The 23,190-nt window shown below is 33.0% G+C and overlaps 2 protein-coding genes across 5 annotated transcripts in view; both read right to left on the bottom strand.

Annotated features, from left to right (window-relative positions):
• Positions 1–3,396: 3,396 nt before the first annotated feature.
• Positions 3,397–8,360, bottom strand: LOC140061967 (sorbitol dehydrogenase-like). Its single transcript, XM_072108006.1, has 9 exons — positions 8,233–8,360; positions 6,995–7,028; positions 6,710–6,874; positions 6,233–6,392; positions 5,880–5,998; positions 5,667–5,732; positions 5,144–5,319; positions 4,616–4,740; positions 3,397–4,333 (listed from the first exon to the last, which is right to left on the bottom strand). Exons 1-9 carry the CDS (start codon positions 8,287–8,289, stop codon positions 4,171–4,173), a joined length of 1,065 nt encoding a protein of 354 aa, XP_071964107.1. The 5' UTR covers positions 8,290–8,360; the 3' UTR covers positions 3,397–4,170.
• An 876-nt stretch (positions 8,361–9,236) lies between these two features.
• The window catches only part of LOC140062828 (AP-3 complex subunit beta-2-like), a 22,585-nt gene continuing 8,631 nt past the window's right edge, over positions 9,237–23,190 (bottom strand). For 3 of the 4 annotated variants that reach the window (XM_072109181.1, XM_072109180.1, XM_072109183.1), the window contains 23 exons: positions 22,961–23,133; positions 22,330–22,405; positions 20,948–21,022; positions 20,722–20,817; positions 20,167–20,394; positions 19,704–19,886; positions 19,222–19,392; positions 18,702–18,799; positions 18,414–18,603; positions 17,768–17,900; positions 17,347–17,456; positions 16,133–16,309; positions 15,460–15,646; positions 15,199–15,317; positions 14,899–15,010; positions 14,452–14,672; positions 14,076–14,184; positions 13,538–13,665; positions 13,095–13,275; positions 12,107–12,242; positions 11,756–11,782; positions 10,295–10,392; positions 9,237–9,958 (listed from right to left, as the gene is read on the bottom strand). In XM_072109181.1, the coding sequence (XP_071965282.1) occupies positions 9,663–9,958; positions 10,295–10,392; positions 11,756–11,782; positions 12,107–12,242; positions 13,095–13,275; positions 13,538–13,665; positions 14,076–14,184; positions 14,452–14,672; positions 14,899–15,010; positions 15,199–15,317; positions 15,460–15,646; positions 16,133–16,309; positions 17,347–17,456; positions 17,768–17,900; positions 18,414–18,603; positions 18,702–18,799; positions 19,222–19,392; positions 19,704–19,886; positions 20,167–20,394; positions 20,722–20,817; positions 20,948–21,022; positions 22,330–22,405; positions 22,961–23,133 (3,324 nt within the window). In that variant the 3' untranslated portion in view covers positions 9,237–9,662. The remainder of the gene's footprint in view (positions 9,959–10,294; positions 10,393–11,755; positions 11,783–12,106; positions 12,243–13,094; positions 13,276–13,537; positions 13,666–14,075; positions 14,185–14,451; positions 14,673–14,898; positions 15,011–15,198; positions 15,318–15,459; positions 15,647–16,132; positions 16,310–17,346; positions 17,457–17,767; positions 17,901–18,413; positions 18,604–18,701; positions 18,800–19,221; positions 19,393–19,703; positions 19,887–20,166; positions 20,395–20,721; positions 20,818–20,947; positions 21,023–22,329; positions 22,406–22,960; positions 23,134–23,190) is intronic. The other variant, XM_072109182.1, reaches the window with a different exon arrangement.

The following is a 23,190-nucleotide window of genomic DNA, read 5'->3' as shown; positions in this document are numbered from 1 at the left end:
TTGTAATACTGTATAAAATAATAATAGATCCATATTTTTGTATTATTATTGTAATATTATTTTATTATGTTGGGGACCCCTTTGGAAACAAGCCTCTGGGCTTAAAGAGCCATCCCCTGCTTTCCATGCTTATTTTCTTGTCTAGTCTTGTATTTTTATATTTTATGTTTCTCTTTTTATTTCATTTACATTATACTGTTTTATTTATTTGTACTGTATTTGGAAAGCAATAAATATTACTTACTTACTTACTTAAATTATCAAGGCCGTCGACAGTACTATTATTACGATCTATCAATTATTCTATAAAAATTAAAGCTGGAATACTATAATACACTGTTCTCATAAATGTTGTGCCCAAGCGTATTCGTATCCCTTCGATTTCTATTCAAAATCTATAAATATTTGGGATTTCCCCGATTTCAGTTATTACCATCCCTCATCCTGTCACACCGTGACGATTTGGCCAACGTTGTATTCCCAATGACAAATTGTCAGCTGGAGTACGTTGAATACGCCAAACTAAGTTTGGTTCCCACTAGAACGCAACGCAAGGACGTATACGCAACGCAAGCGAGTTGACCAAGGACAAGCGACAGTTCAAATAATTCATCGCTTGTGATTGTCAAATCACTTACCTTGCGTTACGTTGTTGTGATGTGTCTCTAGTGGTAACCACGCATAAAGCTTGGTTCCCACTAGAACGTAACGCAAGGACGTAAACGCAACGCAAGCGTTTTAACCAATGACAAGCGAAGTTATAGACAGTTAGCAATCACAAGCGAATAAGCCATCGCTTGTGATTGGTCAATTCACTTGCGTTGCGTTACGTCCTTGTGTTGCGTCGCTAGTGGGAACCACGCATGCGTACGTCTAATAATACTAAGTAAGACATGTTGTATATGCAAGTTGTGCATACATAGGTTTAAAACAAGTTACGCATGGTTCTCAGCGGTCTTATAAATACAACCTGCTAAAGCTTGGTTAAAAAAAAATAAAAAAATTGAACAATCTGTCTTCTACGTATTTGTAGCATGTTCTGATTCGGTTGGACAACAGTGACAACAACATTTTGTAAGTGGCGTGAATATACGCGTTTTACTATAGTCTGATTTAAGCCATACGAACGCAATAAACGTCACCCAAAACAATGATGGCCATAACAACAAGTGAAAATGAATGTTTTGTCTATTCATTTTAAGCACAGCTTCACTATTATATTGGTCATAACTGCAAGCAAGTTTTTTCCCGATTGGATAGTTATCTTTGACATACTTCTTGTATCCACCAGAAGGCGTATCATCACAAAGCGGTAAGAAACACTAAAGATGAAAGAAAAATGGTTCATTATGATTATTATTTTATTACGGTAACCTGCGTTTTCTGAGTATACGATTATTAGGAAATTAACAGGTTCATTGAACTAATATTAGTTAAGCACTATTGTTACTCAAAAGTTACAAACTTCACCTAAGCTACGATCAGGACCAATCTGAATTTAATCAAGTTTTCAGTTTGATCACGTGGAGGAAATGTTATACAATATGATAATAATATTCTTTAAATGAATAATTTGTAATTGTTTCTTTTAATGAAGTTTTACTGTTTCTTCATATATGTTTTTTGATGTTGAATTTGTTTTTTATGACCTATAGCAGGAATTTTTAAAAATTGTTAAAGTAATTTTAACCAATTGTATACATATTTTGTAAATTGAAACGCAATTCAGCATTTTTGCTGCCATGTTTTAATAATTTTTGTTGTTTTATGAACAATAGCCTACCAATGAATTCAGCATAATTATATCAGCAAATTTCCTCTTTTTGTGCCTGAACTTTCGTTTTGTACAATTACTTTAAATTACTTCCTTTAAAAACCAATTTCTCAGAAATGTATGGTCAACACATCTCTTCCCCGTATTACATGTAAGGCGTAATGTGTAGAGACAATATTATAACTTTGTTATTTATTTATCTCTTCCTTCCAAACTTTTTAAAGTACAATTATAATAATATCACAACATATAGCCACTTAAAAGTGGCTAAATGTTGTGATATTATTATATTGTGATATTAGTTTGGGGAGACATTTTTATTGGCTAAATTTCCTATTTTCATGTATTTCTAAAGACTAATGTTCTGATATGATATAGATTAATTTTTGAATTTCTTAATATATATTTATTTTTTTGTATTTTGAACTATGAGCTACGAACCCTTTTTGTCACACGTTCATCATGTTAGGTTCGGATGTACTAGACATCTTCATAAAATGTAAAAAGCACCGCTTACTTACTAAAAAATGTTACCCTTCTCGTAAACATATTAACTATTGCTTTTACACTGTAAGGCAACTAAATACCCCTCCTTTACCCCAGAGCTAAATTAATATTATAACTTACCCGTTTTCCAATGTCTCTAGTGGATTGGTAAAGTTTCAGCAACCGTGTTCCAGTATTGGTATAAACATTTACAAAAATCATAATACACGAACTATTTTTTGTGTTGCAACAATTGCAATGAGTTTGTTCTTCATTAACAAATGTTTTTGAAACCGTACAATTGCCGTCCATATAATTCTCAGTTTTAAAATAAGCTACTGCGTGTATTAATCCAACAATGTAAATAATGGTGGATAATAACATGAGGAAGTGAAATACAAATGTCTGAGCAATTCTAGTGTCTGCCATATTGTTATACTGGTTTATTAGTATAAGTATAATACTATATACACTATTATTAGCGGAAATGACGTTACAAATAAGTTGTAATGTTAAATCACGGATGTTATAATATTGGGGAGCATTGGCACGAGCGCGTAAGTAGTTCTCGCCCTTTCTAAAATTACTTATATTTATTTTAGCTAGCTCTTCGCTGGCCACGAAATGCGCTTGCGGGCTGCATTATTATTATATCTTAAGAACCCCTGTATCTTTTAACAAGGCCATATACATGGCTGCAGTCGCGTGCTCAAGTTAGTGTTTACCGACCAACCGACCGACATTGTTCAGATTCAGATTCAGATCCAGATTCAGATCAAATTTATTCAGATAATAATGAATGAACATATACAAAATAGAAAAAAGATATTAAAGTGAACATAGTGGAAACAGTAATTGGTAGTCATTATTATCATGGATCCCTTCTAGAAGTTATAAACTTGTAGAGTCGTGTTGCACGCGACTAAAAACCTAAAAGAATAGCCAGTGCGCATTGGTAAAAAAACGAGTTGTAGCCGAAGCTAAGAGTCTGTCGACCGTAGGTCTTTTCTGCCTACTCAGTAATAAAGGTTTAAATTTTAAAATAAATAAATAATTTAATAGTTGTGTACTGTATGTTTAGTTTGGCGTGTTTTCCAGACGCGTTGCGTTTTTCCCCAGACGCGTTGCGTTTTTCCCCAGACGCGTTGCGTTTTTCCCCAGACGCGTTGCGCGACAGAAGTACAAGATGGAGGTTGTTAACCTTAACCGTATAATGTTGGCGATAAGTACATATTGTTTATAATGTTCATAACACGATATTGATAGGCTAGGCCAAGTGTTTCCTTGTTGTGTTATTACCTTACATTGCAGTAGTTTATTTAAAACAGAACTGTAATGTGTATTTCTAACGTACAGTATTATTAATTTCATATTAGCATCGACAGGATATGTTACTTTTATATATCAAAACCTCGTCATCTCCATTTATTTTTTTAATTTACTTTTTGTAGCAAATATATTGTTATGGTTACCGTGCAAACAATAGCAAAATGTATGGAGCAACAGCTAATGAGAAAGCATAACATTTGGAATACTCTTAACAATATCGACAAGGTGACGTCACAACAGACTGTAAATAACACCAATAGTCTGAGAGAGCCAATGGAGCGTTTATGTATTTCTTTCAGTTTATTGGATCAACAAAAAATTAAATTAATTATTGGTTAGCCTAGCTCTTTCCCTCTCCACAATTTTTACAAATTCCTCTAGATCCAGAATTTTATTTGCTCATTAAAAAATGGAATTTACAAAACCAATTTAAATTTGTAATGATTAGTTTTTCTATCTCATCCTTAGGGAATACTATTTATTAAAATCTTTTATATGAAACAAAAAAAGTAATAAAAAATATAATTTTATAATGATATACAATGCATTGATAATATGAATAGATTATGTATGTTTACAAGTTAGTTGTCATCTCCACAGTGGATCATAACTTTAATAGCGCCACCAGCACCAGTCTTGGCTGTCTCAAATGCATCCATTGTTTTCTCCAGATCAAAATGATGAGTTATCAAAGGTTTAACGTTCACCTGGCCAGATGCAATCATTGACAAAGCAATTGGATAACTGTTCAAAATATAAATAATAATATTATTATTGATAGAAATAGTCAGTAGTGCTTCACATCAATTATAACAATGGTTGAAATAAAATGTTGTTTTTAAACCAATTGTAGCCATCTATGTTACTCTTAACTATTATTAAACTTTTTTAAACTTTTAATGGAGGAAATGATGACCATAATAATGATAATGATGGTGAAGATGACAATAATAATTTTGATGATGATGAAAATAATAATAATGATAATGATAATAATAATGATGACAATAATAATTTAAAATTTACCAGTTAGCATAGCGGAATATTCCTCTAATGTCTACCTCCCTCACACCAGCATTTATCAATGGTGCTGAGAGCATTTCATTCGGTCCCATTCCTACTAGAACCACCATTCCTCCAGATTTTGTTGCCTGGAGAAGAATATGAGGAACAGTGTTGTTAGATATTTAACCAATACATCATTACAGGATTGTGGAAATTTCTTAGTAAATATAGCACTATTCTTAATAGATTTTGATAGATAACACTTAGTAGTGTTATCTAGACTGCATGCTAAACGCCTATTAAAAATTTGCAGAAATTTTAAGTAGGTTTTTGCCTTATTAGCATATTTCAATCAGCAGTTAAAATACAATCTACTAATAACCTATTGAAAGGTTCAGAGGTCAACAAAAAATAAGTAAAAATATATCTACTAATAAAAATGTTAGAGGTGGCAATTTGTTTATTTTCTCTATACCATTCATTAAATTCTAGACGACCTCGTCAAAAATGAAATCAATATATTTCTAAGACTTATTTTCAAATACTTACATATACAGATGTTTGTACACTAGGTTCCGCTCCACTGCATTCTATTGTAACATCTGGCTGACATCCCATAATTTCTTCAATCTTAGCAGCCATTACCTTGCCATCTCTACTATCAACTTTAACTGTGTAATTCACTCCAAGTTCCTTGGCTTTGTTTAGTCTTCCTTCATCGATATCTACAATTTCAATAGGATAGCAGTCGTTACACTCGGAAGAAGAATAAGCCTAAAGCTTAGTCTACACTATCAAAGTGTACAGTATGTAACAAAAAAATGTGATGTGCCCATATATGGACATGATGATGTCATATCACTATCATATTTGGGTATATCACTACCATATTTGTGCATATCACTTCCATATTTGGGCACATCACATTTTATTATTGCTTTTTCTATTATATTTTTTGGTAAATGTTGTTGCTTAACCATACATTGATGTTAAGGTGAATGTTAATACATGAAACTTGTACACAGAGCTTAAAGATTTGATTTGAAATAACAGCAAATTTAGTTTAGCTTACCTGTGATAGCAATTACAGCTGCTCCCATAGCTTTTGCTACTATCATACTCATTAGACCAATAGGACCTACAAACAATGTTAAAAATGTGTTTACAATACTATTTAAATACATGATGATGCTGGAACATCAACTAGAGTACACTGCTTTAGAATTATCAAAATACTGTAAGAGGTCATTAAACAAAACAGCAACAACTTTGGTAGAGAACTTACCAGCTCCACAAATAAGAACATTATTACCAAGGGTGACCCCGGCTCGTCGACACGCATGAACGGCCACAGATAACGGTTCTAGTAGCGCACCTTCTTCCATCGACACATGGTCAGGTAACCTGAAACAAATATGTAGGCAACCATCAAAATTGTTTTTATTTTTGTTTTCATCGCTAAAACAAATCATATTATTATGTTGGTCATGTTTAGGCCAATACACCTTATTTAAAAAAAAATGTTTTGTTTTCATAGAGGGTACTACCCTAGGCTCACGCTAGCTAGTAATACTGTAATAGAAATGTCTCAATGTTAAGCTAATCCATGCAATACTCTTAATATTATTGCTTACTTACTTATAACAGAAGTCTGAAGCGTGTGTATAGAACCTTCTAAGAGATCCATCTACTGGAGGTGTAGCACAGAATACCATATCATGGCATAGGTTATATCGGCCTTTCTTGCAAAATTCACACATGCGACATGGGACTCCTGGCTCAATTGCTACACGGTCACCTTTAAATACAATTATACTGTACATGATGTAAGTTTGTTAATTACAGTACTGCAAAGTAACTCTGATTTACATTAGAGAGCCAAGTTAATTACTATATTCTTTCAGCATTAAGACCTGTCTACATTATCAAGTGTGATGTGCCCAAATATGATAGTGATATGCCCAAATATGGTAGTGATATGATATCATCATGTCCATATATGGGCACATCACTTTGATAGTGTAGACAGAGCTTAAATATGGTGTAAATATTCACAGTGTAAAATGAATTCAGACGTAGACTAGTAGACCTAGACTAGTACAAGGGCAAACTTACCAGTTTTCAAGTGTTGCACCCCTTCACCAACTTCTGATACAATACCGCTTGATTCATGTCCTAAGATCATTGGTGCTTCAACAATAAAGTGACCAATACGTCCATGTGTCCAGTAATGAACATCTGACCCACAGATTCCAACACGCTGCATGCGAATTTGGACCTCTGTTACGAAACAAATTTTGTAAATTAAAAATTGTATGGATATTTATACTACTTACTAGGCCTAAGTAATGCTACTAGTACTAACTGTTTCATATGCTAAAAATACCTACTTCTACTTACCATTTTTTCCTGGCTTTGGAATAGGTGTATCCTCCTATAAAATAATATAAAATTAAATAATAAATAACAAATATTGATAATGATTCATGTCCCAAGATTATTGGATAGGCATTTCAAATTAGGTGCAGTAGTACTGTAGTAGTACAGTAGCGCCCCTACCTCCTCCTCTGAGAGTTAGTTATAGTACTAGGCCTAGCTAGGCCTGAGTATGCCTGTTATGCGCGATTTGAACGATTTGCGCAATTTGAAATTGCGAAAAAAAATCCTTGCGCAATTTGAAATTGCGCAAAGAATTCTTGCGCAATTTAAAATTGCGCAAGGATTTTTTTGCGCAATTTAAAATTGCGCAAAGAATTCTTGCGCAATTTAAAATTGCGCAAGGATTTTTTTGCGCAATTTCAAATTGCGCAATCAACTTGCGCAATTTCAAATTGCGCAAGAAAATCTTTGCGCAATTTTAAATTGCGCTGCACAATTTGTAAATTGCGCAAGATAGTTCTTGCGCAATATGACACCTTTGCGCAATTTGAAAACGAACTGTAAATTTTCCCATACATGGCTAGGCTAGGCCTAGGCAGAGGAGTTTAAAATTTAGTATTTTATTATATAGGGTAAATAAGACCATTTCAATGAAGATAATGTTAATACTCACTTTTTAAGTTTTTAATATTAGTTTAAGCTAGGCCATGTAACCTAGTCAGTATCAGTAGTCCAGACCCTAGCTAGGCTAGAGTGGTAGTATAGCCGGCCGCCCGCGCCGCGCCCGCCTGGTGGAACACCACCGCTTTGTTTTCCTTCGTCGGTTCTTCGACGGTATGCTAACTTATAACAATATTTGCACTACTAAAATAAGGAAATGCGATATTTATCTTTAATTTTGAATCATTCTTAGAAATTACTATAAAAATATGGGTGTGCATGATTTCACAATCTGTCGAAAAACCTTGCGCAATTTGCAGATTACTTGCGCAATTTAATACGTTGCTTGCGCAATTTGAAACACATGTTTCAATTCAAATTGCGCAAGGATTTTTTTTGCGCAATTTCAAACTGCGCAAATCGTTCAAATCGCGCATAACATGCCTACTAGGCCTAGGCCCCTATATAGGCCTACTAACTACTAGGCCTAGTATCGGGCCTAGCTTAGGCCCCCCTCTAGCTAGTACTAGCCTAGCCTGGCTAGGACAGCTTTCTATCTGTGTAATATTTCTAGCTACGTTAATATTTGTCAGACTTACTAATACTAATTCACCTTGCTTTTTTAAAATAGCAGATAAATTTACGCATTCAGACATTTTGTTTCAAACATCTAGGCTAGGCCTAGGTTACCTCTCTGAGCTGATACCACAGACACGTACGTAAACACCCTCGCTCGAGTTTTCTTTGAGGAGCACGCCATCAACAATATTTCTCTACCAGGCTGACATGTGACATTCTATCCATTAGAGTTGGCTGGTTGCCTAGTAGTACATAAATTGTACAAGTTTATTGTCTGAAAAAGTTTGGTGTCTATTGTGATTACTTCAAATAATATTCGAAACACACACAAACAGGTTTTTCCAAGATTTATTCATAGCAATAAAGTTACTGCATATACTATTTGGTCATAAGTTATTGTAAACTACTTTCTTTAAGTACCAACATTACGTTACATAGTTATATATTACGAATAAGTTTACACAAACATTCTACGCACTGTCCAGAAGCAGAAATTCGTAAACTGCTAAAAAAAAAAAAACAATGTATTTGAGCACAAGCAACAACTTACTATAAGCAAACAAGTAATATAGTGCTAGCCAATAAGAGATGAGGATAATATAGTGCTAGCCAATAAGAGATCACAATAATATAGTGCTAGCCAATAATAAATGAGGATAATGTAGTGCTAGCCAATAAGAGATCACGATAATATAGTGTCAGCCAATAAGAGATCACAACAATATAGTGCTAGCCAATAAGAGATCATGATAATATAGTGAACATATAGTTTGAAATACTTATACAGTGTATTATTATTAAATTATTAAAAAATAAATAATAATAATTTTAAGAAATATGTAATTTTACAGGTTCACTATTAAAAACACAAAGTTATTCATACAATACCAATATCATATTTATTATCACAAGGATACTAAAACAACTATGGATGTATCAATTAACAGAAAATTAATTTAATCAAAAATACAATCCTTTATATTATTCTTCATAATCTTGTTTATTTCCTATAATTTCATAACAACACCGTGTTACTAATCTCTTGACATGTTTACAACCTTACCATTGTAAACATGCCATTCTCTATATATTTTGCAAATTAATATATTATATATATTTTACCTAATTGTGTACACTAAAATTGAACTCTTTTGCTTAATATGCAGATATATATTAGAGACAGCAAGGTATTGTAGAACAACAATAGTTCTTTATTATATACACACATAACAGAGATCAAATTGCATCTTATATTTTATACACGATAATATTTGTACATACAGTATAACTTCTATTAAATGTGACACCTGACAAACTATCCCCTTAATTAGGCTGTCCCTTGAATATGAGTTGGTTTTAGTATTAAAACGTATATTGCCTCTCGTTTATTTTACGAGAAAGTGTCCCCTGAAAAGGGGTGTCCTAAAGGGAGGGGGATATTTTAACAGCATCACAGCTTTTGAATAGATTTTTTAATATCTTTAGGCAACATATTTCCAATAATCATTTTCTCGCAGTTTACAGTAATTTTACTTTTATTGCCATCAGCTTTTACAGTGACCAACACCGGTGTACCGGTCGATATGGTCTTTCCAGCAAACCGATATGTGGTAATGGTAGGGTCACTCGGTGGTACCACTTGGACGTTGGCTACTTCACCGACTCGTTGCATGATTGCTTTCTGATTGTTTAGTGAGTCAGGAATATCAACCTTCTCAGAGTTTTCATTCATTCCAGCTAGCTTTCCTGAAATTATAATTTGAATAATAATAATCATCCTCTTTTTCGCAATCAATATATAAATAAATAAGATTGGATATTTACAATTCATTTTAAAAACCCAAAAATATATAAATATAAAATCGAGTACTGTATAAAAGATCACAAACAGCAAAAAACAAAGCCAGATACCAGACTGTGCAAGGAAAAGGCAACTACCGGTAATACTAGTGTTTTTCACTACAGCATAATATGTCTACTTGATGTCAAATTCCAAAATTGTATTCAAAATGTGTCCTCCTTTTATTTTTGTATTAAATGAAATAAAATCTAAAGAAATTTAGACAAAACTACAAGTTATACCTTGTTGTGTTTGGAAGTCTCTTTCGTTCATAATTGCAGGCTGGATGAGTTCCCCGACTGGACATTTAACGCTCACGCTGTATTTTCTTGACTCCGTGCTGAAAGAGGAAATAAAGTCAAATTATTACAATTATGTGCGAGTATGTAAAATTAGCATAAATTTAGAATATGAAAAATTGTACAGAACATATAGAAATTTATAACCCCTGATGAAAATACAGTTTTTATCAAAATGTTACATATGGTAAGCACCTTCTGCTCACTCTCAACAAAAAAAGTACAAATTTTAGTAGTGTGGTTAATGTACAATTTACGGACAAATTCTTAGGAAGAAGATGACCTCTTTACAATTTTGTTAAGCTAAATAAAAATGTAAAAAAGGTTGAAAAAAAGTTAAAAAACCAAACTTGCTATTGAATAATTGAGTATTTAAAACATTTTATAACACAAGTATAGTTCTGTAAACTGATTGGATGATTATTGGGTCACATGATATTATTTAATGGCAACTACTATACAAAACATGAAAAAAACCAGAATTAGATCAGTTTAAAATAATGTTTATATTTGTGTAATAGGGCAAATAAGTTCATTCGGTGAAATGTCATATTTTCACTCAGCTTTCACCCCCTAAAAATGTAACCTTCATCTTTCACATCATGGAATTTTTTGCCCCATTGCACTCAATAGAGTATACTTCTGCACTTGTGAAAATATTAATACTAATATTGGATGAAAAAAACGTTTATTAAGGGAATAAAGATATGCAATTCTATAAAAGAGTAAAGTCACAAAATAATCCAATAACAGAAACGATATTTTACAGTAAATATAATTATTATCAAATACCATTTATGAACACCAGACAATTTCCCTAAAAAAAGTACCATAATTTGTTTTCACTGTCAACAGCCCCATTACATACACCTCATACAATTTCACCACATAACATTTTTTCCCATTTGGATGGGTAAGATTTTGTTTTTAATACTACTTTGTTTTCTAATAGTTAAAAACAATATTTACATGGGTATCACTAAGACTAGGAATAGTGGTCTTTAAGTAGAAGTTTGCAAAAGTTTCGGAAACACATCATTGTTAACAAGTTGTTCTGGGTGTGGGAGTATACAAACAAGGCAATACTTCATATGTAAGGTAGCATAGCACTAGTAAAGCTCTGTCCACACTATCAAACTTATGTGATGTGCCCATATATGGACATGATGATGTCATATCACTACCATATTTGGGCATATCACTACCATATTTAGGCACATAACACTGGTTTGATAGTGTAGACTGAGCTTAATACATAGCATAAACAAACTGTAAACCAATGGCATTGTTAATTAATGAGGAAAAATATACCGATTCATAAGGAATTATAAAATGTTGAGTTAGCCATCAAATAGTTAGTAAAAAACTTGGGAAATAAAAAAAAAGTCTTATTGTAAAACTTACACACATGTATCAAACTCATCAGTGATGCTAAGTTGTATGAATATAACAAAATTAAAAAGAAAAAATAGTTAAATAGTAAAAAGAATATATTTAAATTCAAATCTAAAAGCCAATTTCAAATAATAACAATAATAGAAATAATAATTGAGATTCATTTTATTTTTGTGATGTTTCACATAAAATACATTCACTACAGCCACATTGAACTAAAATACCTAGTAGTTTTTATTTAAAATTGCAAATGACTCAAGTTGAGGGTCAACCCATAGGATAAATAAAAACTACATTACAAAATCTGAATAAAAAACAACCAAATGATTGCGCTATAATTGATTGATTGTTGATACTCACCATATTTCAAAGTTTGCAGGTTGTATCGTGTCACAGAAATCTATACCTGTACTAACTGTGGTGGAATCACCTGACTCTAAGTTTGTGATCTCTTTAAACTCATGTAATGTCATACCTGCCTGCAACTTTTTCTCACCTAAAAATAAAGTTGTAATTATTATATTAGATTAACTACAGTCAACTCTCCCAATACTCTCTGAAAACCGGAAACTCTCCCAAAACCAGACTTTTCTTGAGGCCCAAAAGTTCCAAAAATTCCTTTTTGCTATTAGAAACACATTCAGAATACCAGACTTTTCGGAAAACCAGACATATTAGGCCAGCCCAGTATTGGGAGAGTTGACTGTATTACACAAAAATATATTTTCTTTTTTGCAAGTAAACTTTACCCAAATTGTTTGGTGTTTTAAATATACAGTTTTGTGATATAATCATTTAATAACATGGGCTAGTTGCACAAGGTATCACAACACATACAAGCTTACACACATGTTAACATGGGCTAGTTGCACAAGGTATCACAACACATACAAGCTTACACACATGTTAACATGGGCTAGTTGCACAAGGTATCACAACACATACAAGCTTACACACATGTTAACATGGGCTAGTTGCACAAGGTATCACAACACATACAAGCTTACACACATGTTAACATGGGCTAGTTGCACAAGGTATCACAACACATACAAGCTTACACACATGTTAACATGGGCTAGTTGCACAAGGTATCACAACACATACAAGCTTACACACATGTTAACATGGGCTAGTTGCACAAGGTATCACAACACATACAAGCTTACACACATGTTAACATGGGCTAGTTGCACAAGGTATCACAACACATACAAGCTTACACACATGTTAACATGGGCTAGTTGCACAAGGTATCACAACACATACAAGCTTACACACATGTTTTGTTACATTAGATTCCTTAGCAGTACACATCCATATTCTAATATTTCTGTAGTAAACTTACCAATCTTGATACACTGTATTGGAGCATCACTGTTGTTTGTAAATGTTATCTCCACAGCTACCATTGTTGTAGAGAAGATAGATGAACGACGCTTAAACATGTAAGATGCTGTTAAGCCTTGACTATTCATTCTGTTCAACAGCTCATAGGTTTTGGATGGAACGCACATTGCACCAGTTGTCTACAAAAATTGTATTGTATCAAAGTGTGTTTAGTGGAGCTCCTAAGACCCAAAATACTTCAAATTTGGTTAGAAGCATAAAACTTGGTATGGCAACTTGTATTGAAAATTGGCAAATTTTAAGATTTGAGGCCATTTCAATTTTTTTTAATCTTGATCTTTGATCTCAAATCACATTTTGTTGTATTTAGCTACTCTTTAATAATAAATATAAACAGATAAGAAGGGTAGTAAAACATAACAGCATACTAGAAATACTCACTGATAGGCCTGAAGAATTATTATCATTAAGTGATAAGCCTTGTAGATCAGTAGCTATTGTTGGTATCAAGACGGAATTTATGGCAGCAGCAGGAGGGGCAGCACCAGCTGGAACAGCAGTGTCGCCAACTAAAATACAAAAGGTATTTATTTTATGTCATAATCAAAAAATTTAAATTTAATTTTTTGAACCCGGTACCATCAATATAAAGAGATAAAACAAAAATATATATCAAAATATATGAGATGAATTAATAAAGGACAAATAATGAATGTTTATGAGTTGGATGGTGGAGAATATTTGTTATGAGGCCTCGTTAAATAAAGCAGTCAATATTTCATCGATTGAAATATTCTCACCATCCAACGAATACAAAACAATGACATATAAAAAGGCAGTGCCCCAGGTGTGAAACCAAATAAGAATCTACACAGAACTTTTCCTGTAAGATAAAGCGCTGTACTTAACAAACAAAATAAAAAGTACTATCTAATAATGATCCAACTTTTTAGCTTGATACATATTCAAGTGTACTCACCATCATCGCCAAAATCTAGAAGTTGCATTTCAGGTTCTTTTTTCTTAGGTGTAGACTTCTTTGATGGCGTTGCTTCCTTTTTAGCTGTTTTTCTTTTTGTTGGTGAACTCTAAATTTTAAAATAATAAATAAGGAGTAATTTCTTGCTATGAAGGATTGCATGTCAGCTCTATAATGTAAATTTTTCAAGATAAATTATATTAGGTGGTGTTGCGTTTTATACTGTATATATTTAATATTTCTTCTTTAACTAACAAATATTTGTATGCGACAATAAAGTTAATCTTGAATTTACTTACTTTATTAAAAGTTAAAGTAATTCACGGCATGGTAGTTTTATAATTTCACAGAAATAAAACCCCGGTCAATGACCTACCTTTTTAACAGGTTGTTTTTCAACACTTGAATCACTGTCACTATCTGAGCTGCTGCTGTCACTCTCCGATACTTCTGATTCACTCTCTGATGATTCCCTGTCAGTATCCATTGATGAATTACTTGCCTCACTTTCAGCACTGCTTGCTTCTGACCCGCTATCCGATTCACTTCCAGATTCGGACCCAGATTCTGAGTCGGACTCACTACTGGAGCCTTCATCTGTTGATAACATGATTTTAAAGAAATTAATGAAAAAGTGCAAAACAAATTATTATGTTACGTGGATGTTTTCCAGATATTGAATGAATTATTATTTTTAGTATAAACCCATTTGCATCTGCAATTACCACAGTAATTTAGTTGTTCTTGATTCTATGACTAAACACTTATTGTCCTTTTTATTGTATAACTATTTTAAAATTGAGAATGTATAAATATTTCTTACCTGAGCTAGTCTCATCTTCGTCATCATCATCTTCAGAACTACTGGAGTAAAATGACTTGGGCTTCCTGGCTTTTTTACCCTTATCTTTTGATTTAGACCATGTTATAACCTCCTAAAATATCAAGTATTTCAATAATATTTTTATATCTGTTTTTGTGATAAGTGAGCAATGCAATTTCCAGTTTATCTGTATCTGTATTACCATTTAATTATTCAGTGTATCCAACTCTTACAATTGTTGTGAAAATAGCTTGTTGGAAGTTGAAATTTTCAAGAAATGATAAGTTGTTATTTGCTTACCTCAACGTTTCTGACTGTTGGGTCTGGTGCTACATCTGGGAAATTTGGCAGCTCAATGTATCCATTTGCCTTACTGTTGATTACATGGGAAAGAGATCCAAGCTGATACTGGTCACGATCTACAAGGCAACAAAATTTAATTTTAAAAATAACTTCAATCAGCATGTCCATTTGAAGACAAACACAATTAGTGGCTGATTTATTATAATAATCCTAAAAATTAGATTATATTTTTGATGACAAATGATGCATACAAGTTACCTTTAAAAACAGATTCCAATACAGGGGCAGGCTTGGAAGCTAAGAATATCTTCTTTGCATGTTTGCTTAAAGCACCTCCTTTCTCACCAGGAAAAATAAGATGTCGGAGGAACCTCGAACGATCACGGATGTCATAGTTCTGGTCATACTTTGCAAGATTAAGAACATACTGGAATAGTAGCTTTGTCTTTAAAAATAGAGAGAAAAAAAATATACAAATTTATATAACTTTGATTATCTGTATGTTAATACAGACATTGTTAAATATTGGACTCTGAAAACCAGAAACTTTCCCAAAACCAGACTTTTCTTGAGGTCAAAAAGGTCCCAAAGTAATTTATACCTTTAAACACACATTCAGAATACCAGACTTTCCGGAAAAATCAGACATATTTGGCCAGCCCAAAGGTGTCTGGTATTTGGAGAGTTGACTATAACTTTCATGGACTAAATCTAAATCATTGTAATTCTTTATTGTTGTGTTTATCTACGTTATTATATAATAATACTAAATAAAATGAACATTAAAAGATATACTGTACTACTTTACTGTGTTCTTGTTTTTTACATTAAGTGTACTACAAGTATAAGCAAGAACATTTTTTGACCTATATGGATCAATTTTAGAAAGAACCTAGAATTGTGATCAATTCTATTGAGTGTCACATCTTACCTGTTTTGAGTTGGTAAGATAAAGTTTAGCTCCTAGATTCAACACTTGCAGCTTCACTATGTCTTCTTCGTTGATAAAATTCTTAGCCATCTTGCGTAGGACATCTGGTGCTATCTTAGGTACATGTTCTGAATATTCTCCAATAAGCCACAGGATGCTAGCTCTTGCCATAGGAATCTAGTCAAATATACAAGATAAATGAACTCTGACCCAATTTCGAATCTATCTATGAATCTTCCATGTTTAAAGAACACCAGCTAATAAAATGAAAACTTTGGGGAAAGCCTGAGATTGGTTAATTAAATTGGTTTTAAACTACAGTATTAATGGGACACCTTTGGCACTCAACAAATTGTCCCCTTAATAGGTGTGTCTCCCTTAATAGGTGTGTCTCCCTGAATAGGTGTGTCTCCCTTAATAGGTGTGTCTCCCGTTAATAGGGGTGTCTCCCTTAATAGGGGTGTCTCCCTTAATGGGTGTGTCTCCCTTAATGGGTGTGTCTCCCTTAATAGGTGTGTCTCCCTTAATAGGCGTGTCTCCCTTAATAGGCGTGTCTCCCGTTAATAGGCGTGTCTCCCGTTAATAGGCGTGTCTCCCGTTAATAGGCGTGTCTCCCTGAATACGTGTGTCTCCCTTAATAGGTGTGTCTCCCTTAATAGGTGTGTCTCCCTTAATAGGGGTGTCTCCATGAATAGGTGTGTCTCCATGAATTGGTGTGTCTCCATGAATTGGTGTGTCTCCCTTAATAGGTGTGTCTCCCTTAATAGGGGTGTCTCCCTTAATAGGTGTGTCTCCCTGAATAGGTGTGTCTCCCTGAATAGGTGTGTCTCCCTGAATAGGTGTGTCTCCCTGAATAGGTGTGTCTGCCTGAATAGGTGTGTCTCCCTTAATAGGTGTGTCTCCCTTAATAGGTGTGTCTCTCTGAATAGGTGTGTCTCTCTGAATAGGTGTGTCTCCCTGAATAGGTGTGTCTCCCTGAATAGGTGTGTCTCCCTTAATAGGCGTGTCCCAAAGGAGGGGTTTTACTGTATTTACAAAATGTTTGAGACTATTTTCTATAACATAATAGAACAAATATACCATATATGGGCACATCAAATTTGTTTGTCACATAAAGTTTGATAGTGTAGACAGAGCTTTAGAGAGAATATACACATTATTTAGGCAAGTTAAACAAATTAAAAATCATGTAGATAGGTGAATAAAAGTCTTACTGTAATTGCATCAGCAAGTTTTGCCATGTGTCTGATAATCTCCTTATGTTCTGTTGGATTCATTTGTAACAGTTTACGAATCACAACAACACTCTCAGCTACTACAGCCTCTGCAAAAGGTAATTTTAAGTGAAATTTAAAAGACAACACGCCTTGCAATACTCAGCTGTGACAACATTTGAGCACTACTCTACTGGTGAGAAAATCAAAACATCGAATGTAACAAAGTGATCGACACGTCATGTGATGGGTTTTAACCAATAGTCCCTACACCAAATGTCAAGAGCTACACTTTATTTGGTCCAGTTTCTTTCATCACCTTTTATCTGAAAAAATTGTTTACTCTAATACATCAATTTAAATATTTTTTAATTATGTTAATTCTATATCGTTTTTTATTTTTTTTTTATAGCTTTCTTACCATCTCTGTTTGACATTAATCCCATCAGACCATTCATGCATGAATCTGTGACCTCACTAATGTTGCTCGCACATCTGCCTATAGCTTGAATGGTAGATGCCACAAAATCACGATCTGAGCTGGTTACATAAGTCTGTAATAAATCAATAACATTACTATTTGGAAGACCTGTGCATTGTAAAAGTATCAAATATAATTTAATTATATTTGAAGAAGATAATTGTATCATTTTGTTTAGTGTAATGTGTGCAAGTATCAGTATATAGAATTCAATAGTAGTTTTTGGTTACACTAAGGTCTATTTATACAATGATTACTATATTACTATTAGTGTATATAATGTTTATAATTTTCTAGATTTGTATCTCTATAACTATTTTTACACTTAATATAATACTATTAGTGTATATAATGTTTACATTTTTGTACCATATTTGTACTTCCTAGATTTTCATCTCTATATCTATCTATGGTTTGGGCAGAAGCTAAACAGGTTCTAAAATTTAACAGCCATGTCTTTTTTATTTTTCTGCAACCTGACAGATCGTTTTTATCATTTATGAAATATTTAGCCTCCCTAATCTATAATGCTGGATCTGCCCTGCTTAATAGTATTCATATGTGCTGAATGATGACATAAACTAACCTGGAATTCTCTAAGTATAGTGGAAATACTGGTCTCACCAGCAATGTTGGTCAATATCTCCAGCTTCAGAAGCCTAATATGAGTTGGGTCATTTGAGCGCACAAAAAAACTTTTCAGATACGGCTCGAACATTCCTCTGCGTTTAGCACTGAGCGTGGCAATGTTGCTTAAAACGATAGATTGCACTTCACTATAAAAACAAATGTTTAAAATTTAGTATACCAATGTGAATAGAACAGAAGAATAACATGATAAAAGGTAGAGTATTTCAAACACTGAATGGCTTACCGGTGACCACGAAGGAGTCGGACAAGGGCCTTGGCTACTATGCCAACTTCACTCTTAGGAGCGATGTGATGGTACAGTTGAGCTACAGCCATTACAACCTGTTAAAAGAATACAAATTAAATAACATTTTGCAGGAGGAACTATTCCACCCAATACTTTTACCTCTAAGAACAGTGATATCAGGTTTCTAATCTCACTAATAAGAAACTTGATATCACTGTCCTTATGGGATAAAAGCAGTCGACTGAGCTAACCTGAGCTAACCGTAATAGTCATCTTGTTTATTATACAAAAGAAGTAGGCCTGTCAAGATGCTTATTTGAGGAAAATTGTGATAACATTCTAAAACTTGGCAGTTATTCATTGGTGTATCAAAAACATAAAATGGAAGGGTTGCACAAAATTTGATCAGGAAAAAGCGGCCATTTTGGGCAGTCTCATTTGACAATTGGCCGATTGACCTTACCTAGGCAGGGGATGGTCGGCGGTTGGTGCAAAGTAACGCTCCCTAATAACTTACAGCTGAGTTTCTGCTTTGTAGCAATGGCTTGGCACTCCTTAGCAACAGTCTATGATCAGCATCCATTACATATGGTATTTTCTTTTCTCCTTCTTCTTCGCCTTCATCCTCCTTTTTTTCATCATCTTCAGATCCATAAAATGATTTTTCATTTTCTTCTTGAATGTAATCCTTAAAGAGGTTGGAGTTAGGAAAAATGTATTACTAATAATAATAATAATAGTCCATTCTTATATAGCGTATATAACCAAGCTCTCAATGCGCTGCACATTATTACCCCAGTCATGTTTTGGATCAAACATGTAGTAGTGACATGGTAGCTCAGTAGTGAGGTAACTTGCTTATTTCATCTTTCTGCAAAACTACTATGATATTTGTACAAATTTGTTTAATAAAAAAAAAAAAAAAAATTTTCATCATAAAAAAGAAAATTAGCTAAAAAATGTGTTTACTAATTATTAATAAAAAAAACCCATACTTACAGCTTTGTTTGGATCTAGAAATTGGGTGCGGGCATAACGTGTCAACATATTGATGATTGAAATCTGTCCCCACTCTTCCACATCGATCAACAAATTGCAGAGTTTGCGAAAATTCTTGTGAACTAGGTCGATTCTTTCAGGACAAACCTCTTCAAAAGCCATCACAACACTTCCAGCTACCAACTGATAAAAGTAAACAATTGTGTCAGAGAGGTGAAATATTTATGATTAATTGATTTAACACTACGATCCTCATTAATTCCAAAAATTGAACTTCTTGATATTAATTGTTTTATATTTGTTCTAGGGGGTATTTATTTGATTATACATATCAACATTATATATTTTTTTAAAATAAAACATAATCACTACAAAAATAAATGAGTTCTTGAAATATATATGCAGATCAAGTTTAGTATTATTTATTTGTATAGTAAATAAAAAATTAAGAAAAAATGCTTACTGTTGTTTTATCTGAGAGTAGTTTTTCAATAACTTCTATGAGTTGATCTCTTTGTTCTGGATCCAGGCTGTACATTTTCGGGATGGCATGCGCGGCCGTCTTTCTCACATATGGCGACATGTCTGTCACGCTGTCTTTTAACGCAAGCATCATGATTGGAATGATGATGGTTACTCGAATCGAAGACAAAACTCGTAGAGCTGATGCTCGAATAAACTGGTTTGGATCCTGTATATACACAGAAAGTATACAGTTATAATTATTTAGTTTCTGTATGATTTTGGTAATTTCAAATCATAATGTATTGTATTGTGGATAGCAATTAATATTACAAACAAGTACTTTCTTTGTTTGTCCGCACGATAGCGCCTAAAATTTTATAGTTATTATCCTGATTGTCGTCCACACCTGTGAGCAATTGCAGGTTATTTTCTCACTTACATTAATTTTCATTATTATTCTATTTTAGACCTATTGCTAAGGATAATTGTCACAAGAAAACATGCTTATCAGGAGGTTTTAACTTTATATTTGGTAGAAAAATGATCGAATTACCTTGAGTGCTTTTTGGAATGTACTAATTGATAGCAGAGCAAGGTCCTGCTGTTCTTCAGCATAACGTACAAGATAAACATAAACCAACTTTTTAATCTGAAAAAAGATTAAATAAAGATCAAATTATTTTTACATTCTACATACGCATAAGGAAAATGACGGAGGTGCGAACATTTTTGCCTTTACAGTATGAAAAACACAAATTTATTATTATGGTTACTTTTACCTCAATATTTTTAGAGACAACATTTTTTACAACTGCAGCGAATAAATCAGATGCATCTTTGCCTTTAGCAATCATCTGAAAAAAACCCAACAATTGATGTTATGATTTAATGTTAATATATCAGTGGCTGGATCTCAATGAAAATACAAATAAAATAAGCAAAAAGCTAAATCAAAATGACAAATAAAACAGTCACAAAATATTGCAGAGCTTCAGTGCAAAAAATAATATAGATTAATGTTATCATTATAATTAAAGGCAAAAAGCAAGTTTAGTGTTAAATTAAAGCTATGGATTATGCTAATTAACCTGGCAGTTTATGCTAATGAGGTTACTGCTACTATTACACTGTGGAACAATCCAATACAGTATTATTATAAATTAAATCAAAGTAGTTTTAATTCTATTCACAGTGCAACTCAGTGTATGTAAACCTACATCTGCACAGATTCAATCAACCATGTAATTGAATAGCTCTGTACATTATCTGAAAGATATTGATTATATCTAACAATATACTCTTCAATTGGTATTAAGCTCTGTCTACACTATCAAGATCATTTGACAAAAAGATTATATGCCCATATATGGACATGATAGTGTCATATCACTAAACAAACTTGGGCACATCACTACCATATGGGCACATCACACTTTTTTGTCACATAATCTTCTAGCTTAAGGGTAAAGGCCCTACTATTCAATTAGTATAATAGCATTAAAGCCCTGTTCACACTGATAGAGTTAGGGTGTTTTAGCATACAATACTGATGACACAATGCTGAGTGTCTGTATCATTTGAAAAGGACTTGTCAATTTGTTATTTTAATGTAAAGAATACAATTTAACTATTTCTTATACTTCATTGATAGTGTTTATTCACTATGCAAACCTTTAAACAATATTATTATGTAATAAAAATGGCTCAATATTTTCTGATAAAATCCTACAGTAGTAGTGATGGTCACCCTCACCAACCTTTGTTATTATACATTATTATATTATTATTTTGATATGGTGGAATAAGTTGATACTTGAATAGCTGGTAGAGTGTAAAGCCATTCATACATGACTTTTGACCTAATTGACCACTCTATCTCAAACAATACTGGGAGGGAGGGGGTGGGTAAATATCGATAAATATCGGGGGGGGGGGGGGTACTGTTTGGTTTTCATTATTATTATTACATTTTTATTATTATTGTTGTACATTTTATAGTTAGCATTGTAATGTGGTTTTGATTGTACAATGAACCTTCATATCGAAGTGTGCCACTGTTACAAAAGTATGTTCAAATTAATTATTATTACTCAATAAAAAAATAATATGAGGAATGATGAAAGCAAACATGCAGTATAACTAACGTTTTGTTAGTACTTACTCCAATGATACGTTTCATTGCTTCCAGCTTTAACCCATCTTTGTTACTATCAAGCATTGACTTAAGATCTTCATGTCTAAAAATAACAATTAAACTAACAATTAGAAAAACATAATATTGTTATTTATTTTGTTTTATTGGTCCAAAACCAACATTACTGAACAAAAACAAAAAATATGTGATATAAGAAAACATCTTACAATAAAATAGAATTACTAAATTTGATATTAATTGAGATCTTTTTATAGAAAAAAAAAACTGGCTAAAAAAAATAAATATTGCAATCATTATCATGCGTCTCTAATGCCTTATTTTTACGGTTAATTACACATATACATATCAAGTTTGAGGTGGTTGCTGATGGCTTTACATTTCCTATTATGACAATGCATCCCAACCCACGCACCCAACCCCATAAACAAGAATTTGTTATTGGCCTAAATTGGGACGAAACATGATGAATAATTAATGATGCGTTCTCATTCTTTATTCTGACTGATCTTTTATTTATTAATAACAAAATATTAATTATTTAGTTTAGTATTATTAATATAAATTATGAAAATTAATCAACATAAAATTAAATATCCAAGGTAACAAAATACAATCGATCATGGTGATATTATTATACTTTTTATAATCTGCTGCAAAGAAGCCTCCACGAGCTGGATCGCTAGCCTCATCCGCATCACCTGTCGAACCTCCACCACCACCACCGCCACTACTGTTACCGCCCACCAAGTGATGTGGACGTTCGTTGGCGTAAGACACCATACTACTACTGGACGTCATGTCGTCGTAGTCCTATAAAAACGAATTATATTATCATATTTAATTAATCGCACACAAAATTATTAATTC

The sequence above is a fragment of the Antedon mediterranea genome, chromosome 11 (assembly GCF_964355755.1).
Source record: "Antedon mediterranea chromosome 11, ecAntMedi1.1, whole genome shotgun sequence".
In the NCBI taxonomy this organism is placed as follows: Eukaryota; Metazoa; Echinodermata; class Crinoidea; order Comatulida; family Antedonidae; genus Antedon; species Antedon mediterranea.
This window is presented reverse-complemented; position numbering and strand designations above follow the sequence as displayed.

Coding starts and splice junctions, on each gene's coding strand:
- LOC140061967 (XM_072108006.1), bottom strand. CDS start 8,289: ATGTCTGAATGCGTAAATTTATCTGCTATTTTAAAAAAGCAAGGTGAA. Junction 7,029..8,232: donor AGCAAGGTGAATTAGTATTA/GTAAGTCTGACA, acceptor ATTATTTTATAG/GAGGATACACCTATTCCAAA. Junction 6,875..6,994: donor TCCAAAGCCAGGAAAAAATG/GTAAGTAGAAGT, acceptor GTTTCGTAACAG/AGGTCCAAATTCGCATGCAG.